The sequence below is a fragment of the Ceratotherium simum genome, chromosome 10 (assembly GCF_057802395.1).
Source record: "Ceratotherium simum simum isolate JZ-2026a chromosome 10, ASM5780239v1, whole genome shotgun sequence".
NCBI classification, from domain to species: Eukaryota; Metazoa; Chordata; class Mammalia; order Perissodactyla; family Rhinocerotidae; genus Ceratotherium; species Ceratotherium simum.
The window spans coordinates 72,349,023-72,374,875 of NC_141909.1; the positions used below are offsets into that span (position 1 = coordinate 72,349,023).

The window sequence follows — 25,853 nt, forward strand, 5'->3', positions numbered from 1 at the left end:
ATTCCCTGTTAATTTTGGAAGATACATTTCCTTCAGACCCCCGGGAGCATTTATAAAACAATAGGGTGGATATGATTGGTGACACTTTACCGTTTCTTGTTTCTATCACATGCACTCTCTGGATCTCTACATTGCTTGTGAACTTGAGGATGGTAAAGCAGAGTGAAGAATCACCTTCTTCAGAGTGAGATAAATTCTTGAAAATGTAGAATGAATATATATGCAGCAAATCACCAAATACTGACTTGTTCTGGCACCAGAGGCATCCTTAAGAGACAAACATTGGGATGATGGGTCTGCTTTTGCGGCTCCATGATGCTACAGAGACCAGGTGAATGAAGCTGCAGAGTAGGGCTGCAAGATCGGGGTGGGGGAAGGTGATACCGCTACCTGTGTACAAAAGCTCAGATATGTATAATTTCATTCAAAGCCCCTGGCCATCAAAAAGCTATTTCAGCAACTGCATTGGGCATAAACTATTTTAATTCTAATTAGAAATAAACCTTAAGAATAAAACAAAGTGATTAAACAAGCTCAGCTATCTAACACAAATAAACCATGTATCCTCTTTTTGTACACTCATCTGAGGCCCCATGTTGATTTTTTAGAATATCTTTTCTTTTTTTTTTCAAGATGAGGTGTCACTCATACACAGACGCATGGTGGGGTTGTGGACTAGGCAATTTGCCCTCACCCTCTCCTACTCAGAGATGGCACAGTCTATGGCCTCTTAAACTCTGGAGTGATGTTTAATTGATGTTTATATTGTCATGGAGGATGGTTCATGTACAAAGGTGGTATTTTCATAACCAGACAGAAATATTGGCTTTAGAAAACAAGTCTGATCTAACACAAAAGACCTCACTTAATCCAGATAAAAGACTACTATTTGCTAAAATCAAACATATTTCTGCTGGTTTTCTATTTATAAGCAGTGCAGAATAAGATTGTAAATCAATAAGCTATGAGAATTCAGTGTTATACTATTTTTTGGCATGCTGCTGACCAATATATAGCTTCCATTTTTCTATGAAATATGCTGCCAACTTCCCTGATGTATCTGACCTTGTGCATTCTCATGTCCGTGGCTCAATAGGAAGAGCACAGACATTCACAAACACAGTTCCCAGAGGCTTGGTTCATGGGCCATGCTTGATGCTTTTCAAGAATGGGAGACACACATTTGTCCTAAGATTGAAATACCCTAGGCTCAGGGTCTATTCCTTATTTATGCTCCTAATGTTGGAAGATATATTAGGAAATAAATCATATGATGATCAAGGACTGGTAAAAGACATTTAATAAAATGTCAGTGAATATAGAAAACAGGTTGGGAAGCAATTAATCATAGTGCAGAGACAAGATGGAGAAAAGTTTGAAACCATAAGGAAAAAGGGCAGCCTACTTTATTTTAGTACATTATTTGTAGAACCCTAATGGAAAGATTTCACTGATGTAAGAAATATCTCACTTGACCAAAATGAAGGAAATCACATGATGGTTTTAGTCAATATTAAGTAATAATAGGTAAATTACCGGACTAGCTGTGACACACAAACTCTGAGATTCTTTCTTTCCTGGATGTTTCTGAATAAAAAGGAATCCATCTAATATGATAGGAGGTGATCTGGTGTTCTCAGTCGACTGCTTACATTTCATCTCTTAAAGGAACTCAGAATGAAGTGAACAGTAAAGAAATTAAGTTACTGCCTCATGCTTTGGAAAAGTGGGGAAGAGAAAGAAAAATGTAAGATGTGTCTTGTTAACTGAGGTGCTGTGTTTCCTAACTATATTCTCTATCAGGGAAAACATGGGTAACAGTCAATAAACCCTATCTGTGGTCTTTTGTTAAAATAATATATGGACAAATGCAAAATATAATTTTATTTACCTGATACTTTCACATATAAACTTTCAGTATAAAAGCACGTCGAGGCCTTCACTTGTACCAAAACAAATCCAAACTTATTGGCCCTTTTGTTAAAAACAATAGGAATTTATCTGAGTAAGCAAATGGTCCCAAATCAAACCCCTGTTCTTAAATCCCCTTGAACACCTTTTCTCTGTAAGTTCCATGAAGGCAGAACGTGCCAACAATAGGGATACTGCTCTAAAGAAATTATACTTAAAAACATATTAAAATGTAGTTTTTGGCAGCTAAGTTGTCCACATTTCCTTTGCACCTGGGCAACCTTAAGAAAAATATCTTGTTTAAGATGTCAGCTCTTTTGACATTAAATAAAAGCCAAGAAGGTGAATGGTACTAGGCTTTGCCAGTATGTTTCCCTGGTCATATGTTAGACATTGAATCTCTTATGAAGTTCTGCTTTCAAAGTTGCTGCTCCACCGGCCTCCCTAGGGCAGGACTTGGGGTGGGTGAACATCTCAGACATCCTTTGCTATCAGTTCAGCAGGATGCTGATGGTTTCATTTGACATTGAAAAAACGAAGAAAGAGATGTTAGGCTCATGTTACTATGGCCACACTGGAATTAGATGTCATGAAGGTTTTTATTTTATGGATAGTGCAACTGGATTTAAAAGCAGACCATGCAGTGCCAACATGTGGGTATTCAGTGGTAGGTTGGTAGTGTTGACGAGCTGGAGATCAACTGCTTATCAGCCCACTACATATGGATTCACTTGTGCATTTCAGGCATGTAAGGGAGAGAAGAACCCTTAGGTACAGTTCTTAGCACAGTTGATAAATAGTACAGCAGCCATTGGAATGCAGTGCCAGAAGTCATTCCGCTGTGCCCTCCGTGCAGAAAGGTTTGCCGTTGGTAAAGGTGAAAAGCGTTGCAGACATCATCTTCCAAATGCTGTATCTTGTTTTAGGTAGTCCATTGAAAGGCCAGTGATCCAAAACCATTGCTAGGAAATTGGTTTCACTATACTGTCCCCAAGGGTTATTTTGTTCAAAATCCCAAGTTTAAGTAAAGACGAGTCATCTGTCCACACAATGGATGTAGATAAACTTTTTTTTTTAGTTTTGAAAATAGATTTCCTCCAATGTTTGTGCAATAGTTGTTTCAACTTGTCCTTGAAAAAGCTGGTTGTGAGAGTGTAGAGGATTGGGTTCAAGGCACTGTTTACCGGAAGGAAAAAAATGACTATCCAGGAAGTGATTGTGCCTGGAGAAGGAAACAAAGTGTGAAAAATAGAAGTTGAAATTTTAAATAGACACAAAGTACACATAACACTTTATATTCAGTGCTCTTTTTGAAAGGGCTACCTAGTTCATTTAAGTTTCCTCTCACCTTGTTGAAAGTCTTTTTATTGGAAAAGCATAGGAGCTATGAATTCAAAATCCTACCATTTAACTTTTCTGAACTTGAGTAACTACTTCGTAGGTGGTTGTGCAACCAAATGAGAGGAAATATGGGAAAACACTTCATAACTATTATATATTGATATATATTTATATTTAATATATAAATTGATATATAATGTATTTTTCTTGTTTTTATTGCCTTTCTTTATAGAAAAATAAGAAAATGAGGAAAAAATTCTTATTCAATAGATCACTATTCAGGAAACCTCTAGTCCAGGGTCAGATCTGACCTTGGTCTGAACTTCAGTCCTGAGAGCCTCATTGCCCCACCCTCAGATTCCAACATCCTACTCACAGTAGATTCTGAAGATTTGAAGAGCAAAAAAGAATACATCTCCAAACTTAATGAACTTCTTTTGTGGGAAGCCTTACAAATGCTAATAGAATATTAAGGGAAAGATGCCACAGAAAGTTCTTTGTGAGGAGAAATTTGGGATGCTAGTGTCTTTTCTGAGGACATCATCTGTCTGGTTAGAATGAAATGTATTTTCCCCCTTCAATGTAGCCTGTTCCTAGGTTCAGACACTTCTTAGCTATGTGACCGCGGGCCAGTCACCTAAGCTCCCTGGACCTCAACTGCCTTATCTGTGAAAGGGGACTGATGATGACTTACTTGATCGAAGTCAGGGGGCTGGGCTGAAGTCGGCTTTTCACCACTCATAACTGACGTTCTCCAGCCCCACCACACAAGCTGCCTCCTCCCACACCTTCAAAATTTCCGAGAACTCCCAGCTCAGGTGAAGAGCTGGATGGCAAGACAAGTGATACTTTCTCTCTCACTCTCCTTTGTCGCCCTCTCCTCCCTCCCGCCCCGTAACTTCCTGATCCTGTAGCTGCTGTTACTTGTTCTTCTTTGCCTGCTTTGTTCCTTCCATCCTTTCTGTTCTTCTCTTTCTCTTTCCATTTCTTCCATTGCTTATCTGACCTTTCCTCCCCTGTCTCTCTCCTCCTTTCCTCTTATCTCTCCTGTCTCCTTTTTCTATGTTTGTCTTCCTCTTTTCTCATCCCCTCTTCTCATTCTTGTCTTTATTTTTTTTTTAACTAGAAAGAATACAGAAGAAAAATATCTATATTTAGCATATCTTAGATTTATTAAATAAAGTTTTATATTACTATACTACTTGTCTTTAATTAAAAGAAATTAGATGATATGAACAGTTGATAATTGAATAAAAACAAAGTAAATTGGTTTTTGTCTGTTGTGTCCCCAGAGGGAATTGTGAGCAGGCATGAGACTTTCCCATTCAGTCTCAGGGTGACTCACTAATGTCAGGTTAGCAGGTGAGTTCTGAGACAGGAGGGCTAAAGCTGGCTTATCATTTGGGCTGTACTATCAGTGACATGCCATGGTAGAGCAGACCCCAGAGTTCTTGGAGGGTGGGGACAGGATGGGTTTAGGTCAGTGAGTGCAGCATTTCCTACAACACCATGGGAAGTCAGGAAAGCATGAAGGGTCTTAGTCAAGTGTGATAAAGACTTCTCTCCTAGGTCCACTGAGGCATTCAAGACAAGCCTCAAAGTATTGAACTATAAATGTAGAGAAGGACTGAGGTGTGGCTCAATAGTGTTTTCACAAGACATTTTTTTTCCTGTTCTAATTCCCTATCATGATCTGAAATGTCTTAGACTCTCCAAGGCTGATGATTACTCCTGCTGCTATCAGATACCTTTGATCACCAGACATCTCCTGATTATAAATTAGAGAGCGTTATGGGCTGAATTATATCCCCTCAAATTCATATGTTGACGTCCTATCCCCCAGTACCTCAGAGTGTGACTTTGTTTAGAAATAGAGCCTTTAAAGATGTGATTAACTTAAAAAGAGGCCATTAGGGTGGGCCTTATTCCAATCTGATGGGTGTCCTTATAAGAAGATGAACCTTGGACATACGTAGAGACACTATGGTTACGTACAAAGGGGAAAGACCACGTGAAGACCAGTGAGAAGGCGGCAATCTGCAAGCCAAAGAGAGAGACCGCAGCAGAAATTTGCTGACATTTTATCCTGGATTTCCAGCATCCAGAACTGTGAGAAATAAATTTCTATTTTTTAAGACACCTGCCTAAGTTCCCACCTGCCTAAGTCAGGGACAAGGTTAGGACAGGAACCGAGGACTCCTGCCTCACTCAGTCCTTCTTCCACCATGCAATGCTCCTCCTCCCACATCCAGGAGTAGCAAGTCTCTGGTGTGGGGAAGGACATCAGAAGGTATGGAAAGAGGAGCTGGGGAGGTTGATGAGACAAACCCTACCTGTTCCACCAGTCTTGGACCAGCTCAGCATCTTTAATTGAAAAAGCATTTATTAAATAATGTTATGTGAAAAGCACTGTGGAAAGATAAATAAGACATTGTCCCTACCCTCCTGAAGCTTATAATCTGAAGGAAGCAACGAGTATACTAAAAAAATAACACTGATATGAGGCTAATAAGCAAAGCGCAAACAAAATGTAATAGACATTTAAGTAGCTCAGTTGGATGGGAGTGGTTGGAGAGAGGTCTGGACCATGAAAGAGGGAGTATTTGGGCTTAACCTTGGAGAATGAGAAGGGGTGTTTAGTAGGCTAGAGTCTTAGAGGTTGAAAGTATATTCCAGGTGGAGAGAACAGCTTCAGCAATGGCAAGACATCAAAAAAGTGCACGAAAGAAAGCTCAGTAATTCTAATGGGCCTGGATCACAGAATATATGAGGGTGGGGTGGGAGGTAAGAAGTGTTTTAATGCTAATTCCTGCATTTGAGTTTTATTCCACAAGCAATGGAGGCCAAAGGACATTTTAGTCCTGCTGAATCTGAAATGTCAGGATGTAAAAACTGAGATATCTAGGAAGCTATAGTAGACTGGAGACAGTTCATCAAGTTCCCCACCTGTAACCATTAATATTTAGTTAACTCTGCTCCTCACACACGACTGGATCTCCCCGATTGATCTCACACATATTCTTACGGCTTCTGCTCTCGCTACTTAGCAAAGGCTCCCAAGTAGTCTGCCCTGATCTCCATCCTGATCTTCGCTTCCATCTCTCACATGGCTCGAGGGACATCTATGCCTTGTTGTGAGACTAAGCTGATAGATTAAGGGGATGCTGTGGATGTTGTGTGCCATTTTGCCGTGAAACATTTGACAAGGTCTCCTATGACTTTGTGTACAAGCCAGAGGGACATATATTGTTGCAGCTGTTTGTTAGCTGTACATTCCTTCTTTTATAAGGGCTTCCGATGGCGTCAACTCCATGCTTGACACTGGGGTACCAATGTGAATAAGACACGATTCCTGCCCTGGATGAACTCCCTAAATACGTTTGCAATAGGCTGAATCAATGAATTGAAGAAGGCCCCAAACTCTGTTTCACTGAGAGTTGGGCTAAAGCCTTGGCCCCTAGGATGGCTATAATTTCTAGATCCCAGAAAGGGCTTCAAGTAAATTCCTAACTAAGGAAGTACGGGCGTGGGTGGGGAACCTGGCCTTCTGGATGAAGCACTTACAGAGCCCAGTGTGACAACCACTTGGTTAGGACTGTGAAATAGACTGATGGCTGTTAACCAGGGATGTGTGCCTCAGAATCACAGGGGGATCTTTTCCAAAACATCCATATATAGGCTTTAGCCCCTATAAACTATATCCAGAAGCCTGGGGTGGAATCTGGGCATGTATATTTTGATTTTTTATGTGTACTCTTGGCTAAGAACCACTGTCTACCTCAGGTAGAAAAACAAACTAAGACTTAGTTTTTCTCTAGTTCCTGTTTTTTCATTACTCTTTTCTGGTTTGCACCATGACCCTGTTTCTATCTTAGAATATTGATTATAAAACACTGAGGGAAATAATAGCTCTTTGTATTGAAGTTATAGGTATTTATGAAGAATTTACCATATGGAAGGCACTGTATTCTGGCTTCGTCAAACAAGGGGCATAAGAAGGCACAATGTACTTGGGAATAGTAGAAGGGACTGACCTGGTATTTCCACCGGGAAGAGGGACAAAATTTTAACTACAAATACAGGAATCCAGCAGATGGCATCAGAGAACACTATAAAAAAGAAACGATTTGCAACAGCCACCTCTCTTCCAATGTGATTCCTCACTTCTGAAGTCTGCAAGGCAGTTTTTTGAATGGAATAGAACATAATAATATAGGAAAACACAATGATGAGAAAAGCCAGCAAGTTCACACCTGTTGGGAAAAGCACACCTCTTAACATCTCAAGTGTATAAATCAACAGTAAAAATATCGTGTTACTTAGGTGTTCAGTATGGTGCCACTTACACTGTACTTTCAAAAAGCATTCTTTTGTATAAGCCCAGTGGTAATCAGCTAAAACCTTGAATCCAAGGCTATAAGCTCGAATAAGCTAAAGGAATTGGGTTTGCCAGATCAAAAAGCTATTTCAGATACATAAACCCTGTATGAAGAATTATAGACTTCTGAAATTCAGATCTAGGTATATCATGAGATAAATTTTAGCTTCTTTAAAGCAGGAAAAAAGCTATTTTCATTTTTAGCTCTCTGCAAATTCGAACTTTAAGGGAAAACTGTAATCATATGTATATCTCAAAAAATAAATATGACTGTACTCCTTTATCTTATAAAGATGAATAGGATAACCTTAGAATGTCAAGGAGATAATCGCTTTAGAAACATTATTTCTCTTGTTTTTGGTCAAATAAAAATAATACATAGAACAAAAATACAAGTTTGTTTATTTTTCTTCAGATTGCTTGCAGTAATTTAAACTAAAATTCAGAACCGTTTAGACTTGTTTTAGAAAAAAAGGAATAAGAAAAAATAAAAAATTCAACTACATGAACTACTCTTTTAGGGTCAAATATGTTCAGAAGATTCTCACTGAATGTTGCTATCCTATAATGCTGACTCCTTAGACACTTGGTTATATTTTTGCTATAATAAAAATCCTGAGTGATCATCTTATTCCTTATAGTGAACAAAAAATTTGCATATAATTTCAAAATTGTTGAAAAGATGTTCATCTGAATTAGACTGTATGTAAGACTGGTGAAATCTAAGGAAAAATACTATAAATTTAAGGTGTTCTGTTGTTCTTATCCAAAACATTTCATATTCCATGGACTCTCATTGCAAAGCCATACAATGGGATTTTATAAAATTCATTTATCTTAGGCTTCTTGTCAGAAAGTTTAGTTAAGAATAAGATAAAATGACTGTTAAAGATTATCCATTGGTGCAAATTCTGAAAACAGATTTATAGAAAGGATCAAAAGTGTACGTTCTGAAAGCACCATAGGAATGTGAGATGTTAACAATAGGAGAAACTGGGTGAGGGGTAGAAGGAAATTATAGTATCCTTGCAATTTTTCTCTAAATCTAAATCTATTCTAAAATAAAAAATTAATTAAAAAAACTGCATTTTCTTATATTCTTTAAACAGAACAAAGGGCTCTGGGACTTCTTCTCTCATAGGTAAGCCACACATATATAGGTGATGTGTGTGTGCGTGTGTGTACTGCTATCTCTGTATATATAGGTGATGTGTGTGCACTCTATCTATTGCTATCTCTTTATCTACCTGGAATATATCACAGATGCTAAAACCCCTTTAGCTGACCCCATGCTTTAACTGAAAGATCCAGCCACACTGAGCTTCTTTTGCCCTTCACCTGGGCCTAGTCCCTGGCTTTGGGCCTCTAAATCCACTATGTCTTTTTCTGGAACTCAATCTCTGCCTTCTCTTGGCTAATGCCTCCTCGTCCTTTGGGCCCCAGTTTGGATTCATTTCTACTGGGAAGCCTTCCCTGGTCCTCAGATCTGGGGCTCCTAGAACATCCTGTACTCCTTCATGGGATGCGTCAGCCTGTGACGTAAAGACTTGTTTACTTGTCTTCATCCTCCTTTCTGGCTGCAGGTCTGTGAGGGCTGATCTGTTGTATTTCCAGTACCCAAAATAGTGCTTGGCCTATAGTAGGCGCTTAATAAATCCTGTTGAATCAATGAATGTGGTGTGTGTGTGTGTGTGTATGTGTGTGTGTGTGAGAGGGAGAGAGAGAGAGAGAGAGGGAAGGTCTCCATGAAGTGCACTTATGCTAGGAATGGCTTACAATATCCTGGGAGTGACGTATCCATGAAAAAATAGCTATAATACAGGGTAGTGTTATTAAAATGATGCAAATAAAGTGTTTTATTTTTCAGATGAAGAAGAGAAGGAATAGATGGAGACCAGCTGGGAATGGTGGTTATGGCCACTTTGTGATGGGCTTAACTTGATCTTGGTAGTAGCGGGGAGTCATTGAAGGTCTCTGAGCAGAGGCACGCACAGTCCTTTTGGTACTCGGGTACTGAACAGGTAAATAGGAGAGAGAAGGCCACAGAGGCCAAAAGACCAGTAAGGGCTAATGTGATAATTCAGAGTTGAGGTAGTAAGGTTGTAAATGAGGATGATAGCAGTAGGTAGACACTGGAAGAAACAGAAGACAGAGGCAGATTTTGATGAAAGAGAAAGGATGATAGACTGTTGACTACTTAGATGAGAGGCAAAGACAAGAGGGGGAATTGAAATGATAATACTGCTCTAGTTAAAGAGAGGACATGGGACTGGCCTTCATTTTAAGCAAGAGAGATGCATGTTAGACAATAAAAAAAAGTTTTCTAACCATAAAGGGATAAACTGCTCATTCATTTGTAACAGAGAAGGAAAGCTTTTCTTTTCTAAAAATTAGGGGGAATTAAGAAAAGTGAAAAGCAAAGTCTTATTAAGCACCCTTACATTGCTGACTTTGGAGCTGCGTTTATAAAAGGCAAAAAACCTTCCTGGTAGTTCCATTCAGATACTCTCATGCTAGAGAGTTTCCAGAATTTTATTATTATTATTATTTAACTCGTACCTAGATTGTAAAAAAAAATGAGTTCAAATAACTTGGTAGGGTCACAGGACAAGGCACTAAACTAGAATTCTTCCAGCTCATAGTTGAATGTCGGAACATGAAATCAAAGGGTCTTACAGATAATAAAAAGATCATCCAGAGATCCAGACAGTATGTTTTTGTTTTCCATACTAAACCTCTATAATAAAAAGTTTAAAAAAACTTCTATAAATACACAACAAGAACTTTTCTTTAAGAAAGGACACAGTCTTGACTATATTTGTTTAGTTTCTGAAATGGACAAATATGCCTTTGCTGAAATTTATGGTATTTCTATCAAAATTACACTTATCCAGGAAATGAAAAATATAATTTACCTAGGAAAATTCCAAGAGAATACCCTTTGCTTCCAATGTCTTCTGTTTGGTCATAATAAAGTGGGAAACATACTCCATTTTTTCCATAAAAGTTTCCAAAATAATCTTCGTTCCAAAATGGAATCACAGCTATTAAAAATCCCACAATCCAGATGCAAACGAGGATGACTGAGGTCTGCCGTTTTCCAGGGCGAATGTTACTGAAGGGAAAGACAATGACCAGGAACTTCTCCAAAGTCAGGTATGTCAGCAACAGGACGGAGACTTCGATGGACAGCATGGCCAGGAAGCCCATGAGGCGGCACTGTAAACTCTCCATCCACAGCAGTGCGTACTTCTGGTACTGCCCTCGGTATTTTATATCAGAAAAGCCAACGAAGAGCAAATAAACACCCATGAGGCAGTCTGCACCTGTTGAAGAATCAATACAGCGTATGTGGGTAGTTTCCAGCATTTCTATTTTAGTTTTCTGATCAGGTCTACTTCTTTCACGCTGTGTTAAATGAACTAACGTAAACACCTACAATAGTACCTAGAAGCCAATGGACTTCTAACGGTGTACTACTATTTCTAAAGCACCACACTACACCTTTGTTTTATAATTAGAAAAAAATGGTGGTGGGGAGGTAATTTTGTTGGGGGGGGGGCGCTAGTTTTTTAAGCAGTAAACAAGTATTACTTGCATAGTTAATAAAGGGAATAATTTTCTGGGCTTGAGGAGTATAGGTATTATTGTAATTGAAGGTTAAGCAAAGCTTAGATTTATAATCCAGAACCTGTCCCCCAGAATCCATCCCTTGATCATTGGCTGCCTGTTACCCCATTTCCCAGACATAACTCCCAGGGGCGGGTACTAGCTCACTGCAAACTCATGCAATCTAGAACAGAGCAACCAAAGAGAACAGTACTTTCATACTTAGAAAAAAATTGCCCAGTATAAATAATTCATACTAAATGTCATTTGTTGAAGGCCAATATATATCTAATTCACAGCTCATAGATTTCCTAAATCTATTTAGACAGAAAACATACTTACAACAAAGGATTTTGATGGATGTAGCATGAGTCGTATTTTCAGCTTTAATGAAAGATCTCATGCCAATGACAAAAAGATTTCCAAAGCAGGTTATGAAAGCGAATACCCAGACAAAGATTCTGAGGATTTTGTTAGCCAAGAGGTCCTCAAATGAAGAAATGCCGTCAGTCAAGGGCATACATATTCGGACATGGGGAACATAGGAGCAGTATCGAAAGTTTTTGAAATAACTAAAGTCAAAGGGAAAAAAGAGTCACTTTACAGCAATGACACAGAAACTACCGTTGCAATCCCGTCAGGGCTTCAGCTCTGTTAGGTATGCAACTTCACCAGGACTGTTTACTTTTGCTTAGTAGTGGTTATATAATTATAGAGTTCTTCATTAAATATTACATAACTCTAGGCAGTGTTCTTCTTTTTAAAGATGAAGAACCCAAAGGACATAGAAATTCCATAGCTTGCCTGAGGTGAGTCAGGGAAGGACATGAGAATGGGAAGTCTCCAGGACTCTATTTTTCCCCGTCACATTGGATTATTCTCTAGGGTATTATAAAAAGTAAATTGTCACACAGTGTTAAATAGATCTCTAGCAAACATTCAGGGGCTTGGGTTGGGATGCAAAGGACCTATAGTAGCTCACTAAAATCATTCCTGTCTTGTGCTTAGTTTTAAGTAAACTCACTTAAACTAGCCTCCTTCTCCCTGACACTGGCAGGAAGGGAGGGTCTCTGAGACTCGGAAAATTCAGTCTCACTGGAGCTAGGAGGAGAAGCAGCTGCCTTAAACACAGATTTTTTACCAGGGCCTGGAAGGACTCAAACAATTTCTAGAGGAAAATATAAGTTTGTTTGCGATCAATGTATTTATGATCTAGGGGTGTGGAATCTGGAAGCATTTGAATTCGGGCGGTCATTTGGCTTATTGCCATTCCCCAAAACTGTGTGTTTAGGATTTTCTCCCATAAAACTCATTTCATTTTTATCTTCTTTTACCATCTCTTTTAGTTAATTTCTCTTCCTCTAATCCTTTTTTTGTCATCTCCCCATTCAGTTGCAAGACTAGCAAGTTATACTAAGCTTAGCTTTGCCATGACTTCAAGTCCTCCCGTGATTGGACCCCTGACCACCCAGATCCACCTCACTTTCTTCCCTTCATCGCTCACTCTACCCAGATACATTGGCCTTCTTCTAATCCTCAAACAAGCGAGGGACAACCCCTTCTTAGTGTGGTGCTTTTGCTTTTCCTTCTGCCTGGAAGATTCTTTCCCCAGATATTGCCAGGGCTGCACCGTCCCTCCATTCAGTTCTGCTCAAATGTCACATCTCTCTGACTTCTGTGTGAACCATCGACATCCACTCTTTACCCCTTTATCTTGCTATACTTTTCTTCATAGCTTTTATTAACTATTTATATGTTTTTTTGTTGCTTTTTTGGCTTTCAAAGCTAAATGGAAACTCCATGGAGCATACACTTTTCTCTCCTATTCATTCCTGTGTTTTCAGATCTAAAACAGTGCCTGGCACATGGGAAGTACTCAACAAAGTACTCCACTTCTTAGATGAGCAAATGAATGATGGATAATTTAGTGCTGGGTATGTAGGGAGAGAAATTGGAGGCAATCCCTGCCCTTGAGTAGCTTACAATCTAGCTTCCTGGTATCATCTATCCAATTAAAGGAACTTGACACATAATTCTTTTGTTTTCTTCTCCTTCCCTGGAGTCCCTGGCACACACTTGACTTGACCTCTTCATTCTTTCAGGATTTCATTATGTCCACTGTCTTCAGATAGAGCCAGCGAGCGTCTCTCAATGGTTCAACCTCTCTTCCCACCATGGCCATGGCAATGGTTGGCAGGTGGAATGGATGGGGTTATGAGGTTAAGGTGTTTCAATCAGTGGTGGACAAGGAAGATGAGAGAAGAATAACCAGGTCACTTAGTAGGAAAATAACTAAGTTAACACATTTTCTGTTAATTGTTGGGTCCTTCTTGACCTCAACCTGAGGTTCATATTTAAAGTAGCAGCTTCTCCATCAAGTTCTAAAAAGGTTGAATTTCTCTATTCTAAGAAGATCTCACTTTCTGCCTGCAACAAGGAAATGACAGCCTCATTAAATATTTACCTATTGGTGCCACAGAAAGAGAAATTATGAAAACCATGTGGATATGCATCAAATACTTGTCTTTTAATAGTCACACCTACTGCACAGACATAAACAAAATGTTCTCCCAAAAGAGCACCTTCACACCAACCATTTCATCCACTTGCTGCACCCAACTTGTAATCTTACATCGAATTCTCCCTATTGTTGTGGATAACAATGGTTAATTTTTGAAATTATGAACACATAGATTACACAGTTGATAAAGAAATGACCATGTCATAAACACATATATTAACACAATTTACACAGTGCACTTTAGCCAAATATATTAAAGTGACTTATCAAAAACTACTATAAAGATTAATTACCTCCATTTTGTAGTGCACTTAGTAACAGTAACAACACCTGGAATTTATATAGCACCTTTCTTCCTAAGGGCTCAAATCTTAGAGCAGCCGACTGCTCATTCATGTGAGGTGAATTAATGTTTCCAGGTCTCCTGAGTACCATTTAGCCAGTGACTTCATCTTGTGTAATATGTGGCATTCTGGTACCCTGATCTCTTATTGGGCCTCAATTGGATAAACAGCGTGTTTCCAGAGAGAAGTGTCATTCATGTCGGCACATCATAATATTGAACTCTATTTGAACAGGGACCAAAGGTGACAAAATTAAAAAGTTCTCAATAAAAGACTTTTCTTGCATAAAAACACATTGCAGTGATACATTAGATAGTTTACACTAGAACATCTGCAACATTTCACCATGCTTTCTTCTCCATTCTTTCAGAAATACATACATGTAAGAAAGATTCTTCATGGGTTGAAACATTCCTGTGTTTATATTTGGAATCTCTATCCTTTCCAAGTCTCTGGAAAATATACACAAGTTTCATGTTTTTAGGGTTTAATTTTTTAATAATTCCATTCTTTGTCATATCCTAAATACCATGCTTCAAAAGCTTACGTTACCAACTCAAATTAGGATGAAAATTTTACAGTAAACTATCTTAGAAAATTGCCATTTCCATTTATGCCTCCTATCAGTTGGCGATGATTTTGTCACTTCATATGCAGAATTACATTCTAATAGAACTCTCATTCATTTCTTTGATTTAAAAATGGCAGTGGTGACTTGTGTGATTATGAAATTGGCTCTGTAGTTTGATTTTATAAACCATGTCATGTGAGTGGAGAGTTTCAGAAAGGAGCTGATATTTCCAACCTGAGAATATCACTGAAGTGAGTTTTATGGGTTTAAATATAGTCGTTTCTTCCTGGCCTATGTGTTTTTAGGGTAGAAAACCATGGAAGCTGTAAGAGGAGCTCCAATTCAGGACAATCGTTTTCTGAGACAACAGTAGGAAGCATAATTCCATTAATTCCTCCAGGCCCCATTAGATGTTCTTAGAGGGCTCCAGTGATAACCCCTATATTCCTCATTTATCCAGAAACTTCTTCAAATATGGATTCTTTGAAGAGCTCTTTAGGATGGCGTGAATTAAGGGAGTCTGCCCTGTTCTCAGGAAACATAGATGGAGAGTGGACAATCTAAAAAAACCAGTCTTTTACTTTTAAGGTTTATTTTGACAGATGTTTGATTCCCTCTCAGTTTCTTTTTGACTAATCTGAATAAGAATCTTGACACAGTTCTAGGTTTTCTTTTGCCCCTTGAGTCCTTCATAGAGCAACCACCTTGCTCTTTGGCAATCAGGAATGAAACTTAGGGGAGTAATTGTACTACTAAATCATGACAGGGCCCCTCCTGCAGGAAACCCTTGAGTCCTTTCTGAAAGGTTTTTTCCCCTTCTGCTTTCTTTTGCTCTCTAGCTTTCTCTTGGACTTATCACAGTTTTAGCTTTACATGGAGCAAGTGATTACTTGATTAATAGCCTATAGCTTCCGAAAGAGCAGAAGCCACTATATCCTGAATGCCTAAGACAGTGCTATGAGTAAGTTGGTGGCCAATAAATGTGAAAGAAAGGTGTAAATGAATCTTTAGAAAAAATAAATGAGACAATAAAGAAAGAAATGAAATGAAGAAAGAAAAGCATGGAGTATATAGTTACTACTTTGACTTTTTTGAGAGGCATGTTGTGGTAACTCAACTCTTTGGCTTTCAGAAGTCAGTATGTGGTGAGTGAAGGGAAGAATTGATTTTTCCACAACCTGAGGTCTATTCTTATATTTAAAAACAATGTATTATTTGTATTTTTTGATTTTTTTTTAATATTCCAGCTTCTTGAGAGCAGGAACAAAGTCTTTTTCATCAGTGGATGCTCACTAATATCTACTGAGAGAGAACCTAAACCTTGCATTAATTTAAAATAGAAAACTATTTAGCAAAAAATAAAAAGTGATGTTAAGGATTGGTCTTTGGAATTAAATGAAGAAAGGTGTAGGCTGAGATCAGGTAATATAGTATGCTCTCTGTGTAAAAACAAATAAACTTTAATCAACAATGGCTATTCATGGGAAAGGTATGTTGACGTTCAAAGGCTAACTGGAAGAGTTCTTGACATCATTTGAAACCTAATATGTTTGAAATTTTAAAATACTAAACAACATTAATTGTCTGAATGTTCATATTTGTGAGATAATTTTTTTTTTTTACTGATTGAAAAGTAAAGAGCATGTTCTGTACACTGATACCAAGTAGATTGTTGTAAGAAAGGGGAAAGGAGGTAAGTCTTACATAATTTTTTTTTTTTTTTTTTTTACTGACTGTTTAGTAACAAAACTATTGCAAATTTAATTCTTTGTGAAAACTGTAGAATGAGATTTTTCCGTATGAACCTAGTTTTCAAAAAGAACCTATATGTAGCTTCAAACACAGAAATGGTCTTTATACATATTGAATGGTAAAAAATGAGGCTTTGTTGTCATTCAGTATATGCTTGGTGGTAACAATGATATTCACAACTGTCTGAGAATGCATGCGCAAATTAAAATCCTTCTTATGTGTAAAATACCCATTTAAAAATGAATGTGATTCGAAGTAAAGTACATCCACTGAAATGATAATCAACATACTATTATATTTCACTTACAAAGACTGAAGTTGTTTAAGACTTTCAAACTGCTTCTCGTGGAGATACAAAAGAGGATTGGACGACAGATTCCTTTTGTACAAGTAGAAGGAAGGAGGAAAGAAGCAACAGGATGTTATTATTTTGGAAGCTCAAGATGTGGCCATTTAAATCTGATGATGGAGGAGCAAGAACTTACAGTTTTTGTAGAGGCTTCAAGTCTTTAAAAATGTGGGGTGGTAGCTCCATTATCATATTGTTAGACAGGTCCCTGTTGGTGACAGTGAAAACCCAAAGCAATTACATTGGAAATAAATGATATAGTTATTACTCCTCACTTAATATCATCCCATTTGACGTAACAGAAAATATGATTCAAGTTAACCAACCTGATAACTTGTTACACAACAAGGCAATGTGAGTCAGCCAAAGGGATATGTTTTCTATCACTTTTCAGACATGTGACATTTTGCTCATCTAGTTCCTATCTGGAATTTCCTTTCAGCCACTCTCCAACACATTCCCAACCTGGCTTCAATATCTACTTTGATTAATTTCCTCTGTTTTAGGTACTGTTTGTACACTTAGACAATTCATTGCTTCTGTGATTCCTATGTGGTTCATGTACGTGATATCTTGTTTATTTAACTATATTATAAGCTTTCTGAGGTCAAGACCTATGTCTTGTACTTATTTTGCATTCCAACTAAGATAATATTGGCCACATAATATATGCCCAGATAATCTTGAATGGATAATTTCACACATTTTTAATATATTTTTATTTTTTAAAAGAAATTGAGAACTTAATTAAATTTAATTAAATATAATAAGTCTATCCAATCCAGAAAGAATCATAGGGAAGTGTTTCTACAGAATATGGAAAAGAGATTTGTTAGGATCAGAAGGAATCAGGAATCTTTAAGAGTTCAAAATATCCTTCTGAGCCAGAGAAGATGTTAAAAGTGAAACAGATGTGAAATTGCCTGAGTCAAAAAAAAGATCTAATCTATTTTTGATGCTTTGGAGCTGCTGATTGATATGTGGGAGTTACAAATAATTAAGACTTAGCTCTTTCTTTAAAGAACTTACAATTAGAGTAAACAACTAGATTATAAACAATGAAAGATTGAAATAAGTGCTTTTACAGAAGTTCAGATAAAAAACAGAGGAAGGAGGTGTCGAACATGGCCTGGGAAATTAGGAAGTGTTTGAACAAAGCTTGATGATTTTCATAGATGGAATAAAAGAAGAGTAGATTTTCAGGTACGGGGTAAGCAGGATCAGAGAAACAGATGCTTGGAAGACAATGACGCGTTTAGAAGTCAGCAAGCGGTCCAGTGTGAGTGGAGGATGGAAAGTATGGGGAGATGTAGAGGAAGGGAGCCTGGAAAGGAGCATGGAGACAAAATGGGAGGGCCATAAATACTTTCCAAGGCGGTGTTTCCCAGAGTATGGTCCAGGCAACAGAATCAAGGAGGATGCTTACAAAAAGAGCACATTCGGTGTCCACTCCAGAATTGTCACACCAGAACCTCGGGGAGGGAGCCTGGTAACAAGCATTTAAAGGCAGTATGCTCTGTGGTTCTTCCGAACTTTAACATTGGAGAACTGTGTCAAGGACTTTGCTAAACAGCAGGCAACAAGGAGGGAGAACATTAAGCAGGACAATGGTTTAATATGCTCTGGTTATGGGATGATAATTCTATCAGAAGCATAAAAAATAGGCTGAAAAGTCAGAGAGTCAGGGGACAGAGACTTGGCAGGAGGTCTCTTCTAGACCGGAGAGAGCAGATGAAGGTTTAAAGGGGGCACTGGCAGGGCTTACAGTCTGATAGGACCTGAAATGTAAAGAGCGTTAGAGGGAGAGGGAGCAGTCTTTGAGCCTGGCTGCCAGGAAAGATGTTGATATACTAAGCTGGCAAGTGCAGGGAAAGAAGCTGCAGTGAGACAAGGGTCATCTATAAACTAATTTTAACAGGTTGCTTTTGAGGTGCTGTCGTGACATCCAAGTGTAGACGTCCTGTCAGTTGGGAATTCTGATCTGGTGCTCCAGATGGGAGGAGCACACCTGGGTCATGGCGCAGAAAGAAAGCCACAGGTGTGCACGGATCAGAGAGAGAGTGACAACAGAGCAAGATGACGATTTCACACATCTAGAAAATGTCCTGGAAAGTGTTACATTGAAAAATAAGGTACGATCTTTTGAGGGGAAAAGACTTTAGCGTGCTTACCTAAGTGTGCTTCTTCCACCCCAGGAGGGGTTTGTTGTCATGAAGGCAACGGAAAATTATCTAATATGTTTGTGAACTCAGGACGTATAAATGCCTTGTTCAAGTTATTATATTAACTTCTGAATTTGTCTTAGTTTAAGTGGATTGGAATGGATTACTGGTGGTCTTAAAAAAAGCAAGCTAGTGTCTCTTAATTGGGTTCTGTTTTTGGAGTGTGTGTGTGTGTGTGTGAGAGAGAGAGAGAGACAGAGAGAGACAGAGAGAGAGAGAGAGGGAGAGAAAGAAACAGAGAAGCTGCTTAAGTGTAGGATAAAAGGAAGATCAGGATATTTTTCAGAACGTGAACTCCATCCCAGCGTTTCCCGAAGTTTGTATGTTAAACACGCCCCTGTTTGTCCTGTGCTGCTTCTCCTCTCCATCCCTGGAACCCAAATTCATATCCGTCTTCTCAGGAATGCCCCCGTGAGAAGTGAGCGAGCTCTTCTGAGTGAGCTGCATTTAATTTTCTTCTATAAAATGATAATATTTTTAGTTCTAACACAGTGCCTTGTGCACACCAGGCACTTAATAAATACTTGTGGATTTGGTTTATGGTACTCATTAGTTAGATGGAATTATCTTAATTATTTGTGAATTATTTTTCAAATTATTCTTATTGAGTTATTTTTCCCAGTCCTTTCTGGATTTCAAAACAAGGTATAAAGAATGGGTAAGAGGTTAATTAAGAAATTAATTTCCATTTTTAGGCCTCAGATCAGGAGGAGGAGTTCTCTATCATAATCGTCACTTTTTGTAAGATAACATACTTAATTTTAATTTCCAATCATACACAATTATGTGGGTAGTGATGAATTAATAGCAAGACAGATGCTTTTTAAAAGGCTTAGATCTACAAAACATATTTGAACAGAAAAAGTTACATGAGCTCTCTGAATATTTTTCAATGAGCCTAATCCTTATTCTAGACATTAATATTTGCTTCTTCTTCTCTAGAAGTCATAATTCCTCAAGGGATAATAAGTGTCTTTGTTCCTTCGTTCAGTTATAATTAATTAATATTATTGCAGTCAGTCAGTTATTCACTCAGCAAGCATTTGTGGAGAATTAACAATACTGCAGCCATTAGAGATAATGATCTCTGTTTAAGGAGCTATGGAAAATTCATTTGCTCCTAAACACACATATATATGAAATCACCCAAAGAAAATCGACAGGGAAATTAGAGCGGGCCAAATCCATATTAAGCCCACTGTCCGATTTTAATTTGTTTTTGACTTTAGGATAATGTTGGTTTTCTTAATTGATTTTGAATATCCAGTAGTCTACAGGATTTTGATTGCTACTAGTGGAAAAGCAGTCTCACTAGCCATTTAAATTTACAATCTTTGAAGAAGCAATCATATTTTCCTAGTAGACAATGCTACTTACAGTTCTCCTAAATTTTTTAATGAAGAAAATGTCTTCTCTGGAACAAAATCAATTTGATTTCTAGGCAGAAACCTGTAAGACATGGTGAGAGTCAGCACTGTTGGTTTGTGTCTGCTGTAATAATCAGTTCTCATTGGGAGAGGCCATTGATCCGGGTGTAATTTAATAAGCCTCCTTTGAAGTCTCAAAGCGAGGCGTGTTCTGGTGTGGAACAAAAGGCAGGAGTTTCTCACCAAGGACAGCCACACGTTCTCTTCAGGAAGTGCTGCCATAAGTAATTTGAGGTGTTGAGTGTATAATGTGGTCTAGGAAACTGCACTTGGTTTGGATTCTGATTGTTTTAGAAAGTGGTTCTTTCCCAATACACACATACATAATGTCAAATTTGGACCCTGTTCATTGTCAGAGAAGGTTTGGAGAGGAACCTTGTTTAATGCACGTTCCTTAGAAGAGAAAGGCCAGCAAGAGCAAAGCTCGAACCAACACCAGAGCAGTTTCTGGGGCCACAAACAAATTTTAAATTTGGTGAAGGGACAGTGGTTTTACATTTCCTTTGTCTAGAAATGGAATCCTCCAAGACAAATGGCAAAAAGAGGGGGTCGGCAGCCAACTGCCTTGCACAGGCGTTAACAAATGAGATAATGGGTATAAAAGTGATTCAAAAGCTACACGGAGCTGTAAAATAGAAGGTGTTGATGCAACTTGTTTAGTTTTCCAGTGTCCTTTCTCATTATCCATGAGAAAAAGAATATACTTTTGCATCTCCTAAGTGAGGGAGCCTCTTTTCTCATTAACTGTGCTAACCTGCAATCTCATTGGTAAATGTGCAACCTGGCAATAGCCTTACCTTCTAGTTTGTTGGAGAAAAGTGGTGAGACCACTACAAATGGATATACTCTGATTTTTCTTTTCCAACCACCCATCCAACAAACAAACATTACTAAGTGCTCACTGTGTATGGAAAACTATGATTAAAACAAAAGTAAAATTCTTGTGTTTTTAAGCTCATCGGTGCAAATGTGCCAATTAACAAATTCATCTGCCTTCCCACCTCCATAAAAAACGTAATCAGCAATCAGAACTTTGGCCAATCAGAATACATTAGATGTTCTTCCCTTTAGAATAAAATTATTTTTTTTTGAGAGACATCAAGTGGTAAATGTCATTGGCAGTGACAACTAATTGTTGTGTAGCTAACCGCTTTCACATGCATTATCTCATTTCCTTGGTGATCACGGGGTTAGGTACCAGTTCAGCTGAGAGAATGCACAGAAATGATGATTGCTTTCAAAGAAGGAGACCAGCTGGAGACTTAAATGGCAGCTACACGTAAGGCTCGGCCCCACCATCAAAATCAATAAATCCATGTGTGCATTTTCTAGTATTGCAGTTTCAGACCAAGGCTGTGAACAAAACACTACTTTAAAATTCCTTGTCGACGTTTTCTTTTAATTTCCAAATCTATTGAGTTTCCCCTTATTTACTGAAGTCCCTGAATACTTACAGCACTGTGAGTGAGTTGCACGACAGAAAGGTGGAATTCATAAGATATTTTATTCTATTGCCTTCCAAATCCCTAAAAAGGCATGGAGGAAAAATATTTTTAATGTTTTTGCACAAATCATATGTCTAGAGGCACTTCTTATTGCTACAACAGTTCTGAACTTTATTTTTGCTTCATTCCAATTTATCTTTAGTTCATTCCAATCTTTAATGCTTCCCTTGTAATTATTGAAGAATTAGTATAATTAGCATTATACTTCTTTTCCCCTTCCAATTCATGTTAGAACTTAACAAAATTGAGGGAAAGGGCAGCCCAACATTTAGTGAGTGTCTCTCTGTTCTGGATACCATGCTATTAATTATCATGATACTGCCACCACGATAGTGGTAACTACCATTTATGGGCTTTTACAGTATCAGGTGCACAACACAGGACTCCTGCCAAGCTGGCATAACTACCTGCCATTTAACATATGAGAGATCTGAGACTCTTGGAAATTCACTTTTCTTCTGGTCACACAGCTAGTAAGTGGTGGAATTAACCTTCTAACACAGCTCTGTCTGAATCTACAGCCTAGACACTAAGCCATGGTGTCATAGATTGTTAAGTTCTCACATTCCCACAAATCAGGTAGATATTTTTGTCACTATGTCACTGAAGGAGAAACTCGGGCCAAAGTTGTCTTCCAAATACTGAATGCGGAGTCAGGGTATCTATCCCGCTCTGCGTGATGGAAAGTGACTGCTCTTTCTACCACGTCTCAGTGATGCTGATGCTGAGTGCAGCGCTGCTGGGAGTGGCTGGGATGGCCTCAGTGTCACCTGGGAACTTATTAGAAATGCAGATTCTCGGGCTCCACCCAGATCTGTTGAATCATAAACTCTAGGACTGAGGTCCAGCCATCTGTCTTAAGCCCTCTCTTTGTTTACGATGCAGGTTGACACTGGAGAAGCACTAGTGGGGAGATTAGGTAATCTGCCAGGTAATACCTCAGGACAGTGGCATCTCACAGACTCACGGAATGCCTTCGGGAACACTGTGACATTACCAATTCCGGCAGTGCCAAGGGATGAGACAGAGTTGACTTTTCTGCCAAGTCTCCTAACTTCTTTTTATAGTCAGCTTCCTACAATCTTTCCCTTATATGACAATAGCTATTTTGCTGCCTCTGAACCTTTCTCACATTCACACCAAAATCACAAATCTCTTTGTCATTGCCTATTAAATCTTGTTTTAAAGCCATCTTGGAGGTCTTGTAGGAAGTCCCTACTTTTTTCACTCTTAAAATACAGTGATTAAAAATAATAAATACTCTTTTGAAAGTCCAAATATTGTTACATAGAATGGGAAAAGTATTTTTACATCTCATGAGTATAACACTTGGGAGTTGTGAGCAATAGTCCTACTTGATAGCAAGCGAGGAGGAGGAGCCTGGCCAGGGCGGGTTTTTCTCTGCCTCTGAGGTTGGGTCATTCCAGTCTGACCTCTCAGCTCTCTGCCCTCTTAGTGTAAAGGCCCTTTCTCATTTGTGATCAGGCAATCTTGCTGACTTCACATTTTTGCTGGGTGTCTGTCTTTTCCCCCAGTGTTTGTGGGAGCCTGGAGCGAAGATGACTATCCTGGACCCCAGTGTGTGCATGTGGTTCCCAAACTCCCTGTTGCTGACGCCCATTTTGGGCAGCGGGAGGGCGGGCCTGGGCCCTGCTCTCTTTCTGCTGCCTTTATTCTTTCCTGTTTCTTTCCCACTGTGTGTATGCGCCTGTTTAGTTTCTAAGTACTTTTGTCATCTATTCTCAATGAGTTTTACGCTCATGTTTTTCAGATCGTTATTTCCATTTTTAACAATGGCACCCTTATACAAAACATCTATTATCTTAAAAGTCTTTTGATAACAGGTATATAAATAAATACAAAAAAATGAAAGTAAGTAAACACAAGGCCACCTAGTAGTGTTGTAACAAGTAATTCTGAGGGGAGTTCATAGAGGATCAAAAGCTAAGGTACTAAACTTTTATCACCTTATGGGTATGAGGAGAAGAGTTCTGGAGGATGGTGACTCAACCAACATTTTCACAGGGCAGGAGATCGCTGCCTGTGACCATCCTGCCTGTCTCAGGGGACTGTGAAGATGAACGTGACAGAGAATGGTGGGTAGTGGTGGGGAAGCCATGAAGTAACTTAAATGAATGTTTTAAACATGTTGGTTGAAGAGTGGAAATGATTTACGTATTCATTTAACAAATGTTTGTTGAGCACCTACTATATGCTGATCATTGTGCTAATGCTGGGGCATGAAATCATAAGGTAGGTTTCTGTCCTCACTGTATTTACAGAGGTAGGGGACAAACAAGTAAACCAAGGGTTCTGTGCTGATTATACCATGAGACAGATGTGCGGTGTAGAAAATGAGTGGCGTGGTGGAAGTCTGTTCATGGTGTAATGGGAGCACAGAGGCAGCCACTGGAACTGGGTGGTGTGTCAGGGATGGCCTCATGGAGGTGGTGTTTAAGCTGACTTTTGAAGGAAATATTGGAGTTGGCTAAAATAATAAAGGAGCAAGACTTTTCAAGTTGAAGGAACAACATGTTCTCAGGGAATTGATTGCAGAAGCCAGTAGTGTGGTGCATCTGGAAGGAAGGCATGTGAGGAGGAGGGGCAGGGAAAGAGACTAGATGGAATAAATGATAGAAAATGAGGAGTTTTGGGTGCTCTAGGGGGAAGCTTGAACTTTACCCTCACACCTGTAGGAATTCTCAAAAGATTTTTAAACCAGGAAGTAAAATGATCAGATTTTGGTTTTGGAAAGAAGATAGATGGGCTTTTCATGTAATTGTGAATTAACTTCAGGGCTACCTTCCTTAATCTGGGCAAATAACAAACTGGTTCGTAAATGCATACTCACATCCAGTTGAGTTGAGACATTTGGGCGCACATCTGCTCTGGAAGGGCTTCCAAGTAGTTATTAACCATAGACCTTTACACAAAGAAGACATTAATTAGAAACAATATAATTTGCCACTTTAAGAACTATTTCCACAATTGGAAACTTGCATGCTAAAATCAATACATTAGGATGAAAAATATAAATATAACTACCTCTTCAAAATGGTCTCTAGATACGTGTATGGCACGGATAAGGGAGCAGATGTCAAAGAAACTATGAATGCATAAGTATGATATATAACCTAGAAATAAATATTAAACAGCTTAATTTAATGAGATGAAACAAAAGTATATATTGGGCATATATTTTGAAGTTCGTGGGAATTTTCCTCCTAAACTTCAAATTTGCAATCATTTCCAGAATCATGCATCCAAAGTTTCTTCTTAAGGGAAACATTAATCATTTACAATATTCAAGGGCCACATCGGGAACTGCATTAAATCTAAGAAGTGATAGTAGGGGGCATTTGGGGAAAGAAAACAACTCATGAGCGTGTTAAGCTACATGATTAATTTATCATACTGTGGTCCCTCTTGACAAATGGAAAAATAATGATGCTATGTGATCAACTGTAAAAGAACATAATAATCTCCTGCTCATAAATCATTCCTATGATTGATAAACAGTGAAAATGTAATTATGAGAACAGTTCTGTTGGTAGGACAAAGATTTGGGAATTTTCAGAGACTTTTGCTGAGTGAAGGCACGTTTTCCTCTGTTAAAAATGTAGTTGCAGCTGAACTCCTGGGACAGTCTAACAGATTTAAATGTAGTTAGGAGATAAAAAATGAATACTACCTTTGGTCAACCACAGCAAATAGAAACATGCTTTGGGACTAAAGGAAATTAAAGGAGATCAAAAAGAAATCAACTGGTAGGCTTAAAATATACCATGAGCCATGGCTAGGAAGTAGCACCGGTAATTGTGGCTGGAAATACAGGAGAGGTTTTGACTAATACAAATTTTAGTGGGCTTGATTTTTTAAAGCCCTTTTTGTAAGCTAGTGTAGATGTCATTGCAATTTATAGA

General features: G+C 38.5%; 1 protein-coding gene across 1 annotated transcript in view; it reads right to left on the minus strand.

Moving 5' to 3' along the window:
* Positions 1–2,426: 2,426 nt before the first annotated feature.
* Positions 2,427–25,853, minus strand: part of RXFP2 (relaxin family peptide receptor 2) — a 298,077-nt gene continuing 274,650 nt past the window's right edge. Inside the window, exons 9-18 of the mRNA XM_087435769.1 lie at positions 24,782–24,853; positions 21,880–21,951; positions 20,376–20,447; positions 16,913–16,984; positions 16,735–16,806; positions 14,485–14,556; positions 11,582–11,811; positions 10,546–10,956; positions 7,287–7,505; positions 2,427–3,133 (exon numbers count right to left, since the gene is read on the minus strand). Of these exons, the coding sequence (XP_087291895.1) occupies positions 2,874–3,133; positions 7,287–7,505; positions 10,546–10,956; positions 11,582–11,811; positions 14,485–14,556; positions 16,735–16,806; positions 16,913–16,984; positions 20,376–20,447; positions 21,880–21,951; positions 24,782–24,853 (1,552 nt within the window). The 3' untranslated portion in view covers positions 2,427–2,873. The remainder of the gene's footprint in view (positions 3,134–7,286; positions 7,506–10,545; positions 10,957–11,581; positions 11,812–14,484; positions 14,557–16,734; positions 16,807–16,912; positions 16,985–20,375; positions 20,448–21,879; positions 21,952–24,781; positions 24,854–25,853) is intronic.